The sequence below is a fragment of the Charadrius vociferus genome, unplaced genomic scaffold (genome assembly GCF_000708025.1).
Source record: "Charadrius vociferus isolate BGI_N301 unplaced genomic scaffold, ASM70802v2 scaffold455, whole genome shotgun sequence".
NCBI lineage: Eukaryota > Metazoa > Chordata > Aves > Charadriiformes > Charadriidae > Charadrius > Charadrius vociferus.
Window position 1 is genome coordinate 4,381,575 of NW_009648550.1, and position 2,467 is coordinate 4,384,041.

Here is a 2,467-nt window from a genome sequence, read left to right on the forward strand (position 1 = left end):
CCGGCCTTCCAGTGAGTGCCGTGCGCCGGCCCCCGGGTCTCCCCTGTCTGTGGCGGGGCTGTGTGTTCGCCCCCTCAGGGCGGTTGCGCCTCACACTCCCCCTCGGGCCTCCCGCCTCCTTGGCCTTCTCCCCTGAGGCGAGCTCAAAGGTCGGGCCCAGGCGGGCAGCGCCTCCGCCAGCTGGTGGCTGAGCAGAGCTTGAGGGGGGTTGTGGGTTTGGGTGGCCCGGGGGTGGGGTGGGTTACCTGCTGGGGTGGTTTGGGGTTGTTTGCCCTGCCTGCGCCCGGCGGGGAGGGGGGTGGGTGTGTGTCTCTGGTTGGATTCCCCTTCTCAGCGCAGAGAGGGTGTGAGAGGCTCCGGAAAGGTACTGGCTTCAAACCCTACTCGTGTCTGTAGAAAGCTGCGTGTGTAACGTGGTGAAGGTAAAGCTGGACGTGTTGCCACGAGTGGACAAAGTGTAGGTGCCCGTCCGTTCCTGGGGATGATATAGCTGTGTTAGCCTGCGTGCCTCCACAGGAGTGGAGAAGCTGTGCGTCATCCCCAGGAACTGGAAAAAGGTGTACGTGTATATCTGTCTCAGGTGTGTTCACCCGGGAATCAGAGCTTTTACAGAAAATCCCACCTGTTCACGGAGAAGGATGTTGCATTTGTAAACTCCTTTCTTTTCATCAGATATGAAGGAAAGCTTGGCGGTTCTAGATCAGTCTTGTTTCAGACTTCATGGCAGGGATTGCAATTAGGGTGAGCTGAAACTGGGCAAAAGGTTAGCCCGAGACTAAACATTCAACAGAAACTTAGCTGCTTTCAGTGCAAGCTGAAGCTTGCTGAGCAAGAAATTTGATGTTAATTTTTATTGGTGGGATTATCTAGCTCATTTTAAATTGCTTCAAGCAGCTTTAAAGTGAGGTGTCCTAAGTTGACTATTGGGAAGGGGAATGTAGCGTGACTGAAGTTGACTATCGGGAAGGGCAATACAGTGTGACTTAAGTTACAGTACCTCTGTTTTCTGTGGTAATAACTTATTTTTGCTTCTACTTTTAACTGCTAAGAGAATTAAAGTCTGTGATGGAAAAAACGAACAGCGTAAAGATATAAATATTATTCTTTGCTGTGGAAACCTGTAAGTTTTGCTGAGACGAAGTAGTTCCCTTCCTTATACGGAAATAAATAGTATAGCAAGTATGCTTCATACTGAAAGCAGTGCAGAAAGAAGCAGCTCCATAGCAATTCAAGCTTGACTTTTTTTCTTTTTTTTTTTTTCTTTTCTGTGAATTTACTGGACTGCAGAAGTGGAAAGTCAGGGGATGAGGCAGTAAACATGGGAAATGACCAAAATGTTTGACTTACAGGATGATAATATGTGATTAGCTTTTTAATGAAACAGCAAAAGTTAGACAGGTACTTGACAGAATTCAAATACCGGTCTAGTACTTGCAGAGCCTTATTATGAAGGGCATAGATGAAATGACTTAAACTTATGGGCATACAAAGGAGTAAAAGTTTACTAAATTAAAAACAAATAATTGACTCATAATACCTCTTTTTGACAACAGTTAACAGTAATACATTCAATCTCTTGACATGCTACATAAAGGTAATTGGATAGTTTGGTTAGAGGGGGAAATGGGGGGACCCAAAGCCCTTGCATATGTTGTTGTGTAATTCCTTAGATTCTCAATTAGGTCACACCACCCTTTTCTCTAAGGGTGGATTCAAAGGAGCTCTCAAACTTCCTTCCTGCTGTATCATTGACTCATTGTATAATAGAAGAGCTGAGAACTAGTATTAGAAATAAAGCTTTCAGATTGAAAAGTCCATAAATATTCTTGGTAGTGCATATGAGGTAGTACTTTTTTGTGTAGAAAAATGACCTTGGTTTTTATAGCATCAAGTTTGATGGATCTAGATGTGGCATTTCATACTTTCTTAGTCAATACAATAAATAAAATGAATGTGTACATTTCAGATATGCTGTGGTTCCACGTATACACTGACTATCTCATTATGGGTTTTTTTCCCCCAACAGACCTGTATTTTCTGACTGGAATTTTTACTTCCCACAAATGTTACTCAATGTACTGAGCGTTTGGCTACCAGGTTCCCTATCCTAGCACTACCAAAACACACTGTCATATAGTTAGCCAAGAACTCTGAAGAAATGAAAATACAAACTTATTTTGAGTGCTGATCTTGCTTGTCTGAATTTGTTTAGGTCTGCTGACTTGGGTGACAACCTGCTGACCAGACCTGGACAACCCACAGTTGCGCGAATACCTCCACCTATTTTGCCAAGACCATCACAGCAAACGGGAAGCAGTAGTCTGAGCACTTTCAGGCCAGCATATAGTAGTTCTTTTTCTCCAGGCTATGGTTCATATGGAACCTCTTTTTATGGAAGCTATAGTCCTTACAGTTACGGATATGGTGGCTTGGGTTATAACCGCTTTCGTACAGATGATATTCCTCC

The 2,467-nt window shown here is 44.2% G+C and overlaps 1 protein-coding gene across 1 annotated transcript in view; it reads left to right on the forward strand.

Moving 5' to 3' along the window:
- The first annotated feature begins 1,838 nt into the window (after positions 1-1,838).
- The window catches only part of PEX13 (peroxisomal biogenesis factor 13), a 2,767-nt gene continuing 2,138 nt past the window's right edge, over positions 1,839-2,467 (forward strand). Inside the window, exons 1-2 of the mRNA XM_009886076.1 lie at positions 1,839-1,843; positions 2,213-2,467. The exon at positions 2,213-2,467 is cut by the window's right edge and continues 437 nt beyond it. Coding sequence (XP_009884378.1) covers positions 1,839-1,843; positions 2,213-2,467 — 260 coding nt within the window. The remainder of the gene's footprint in view (positions 1,844-2,212) is intronic.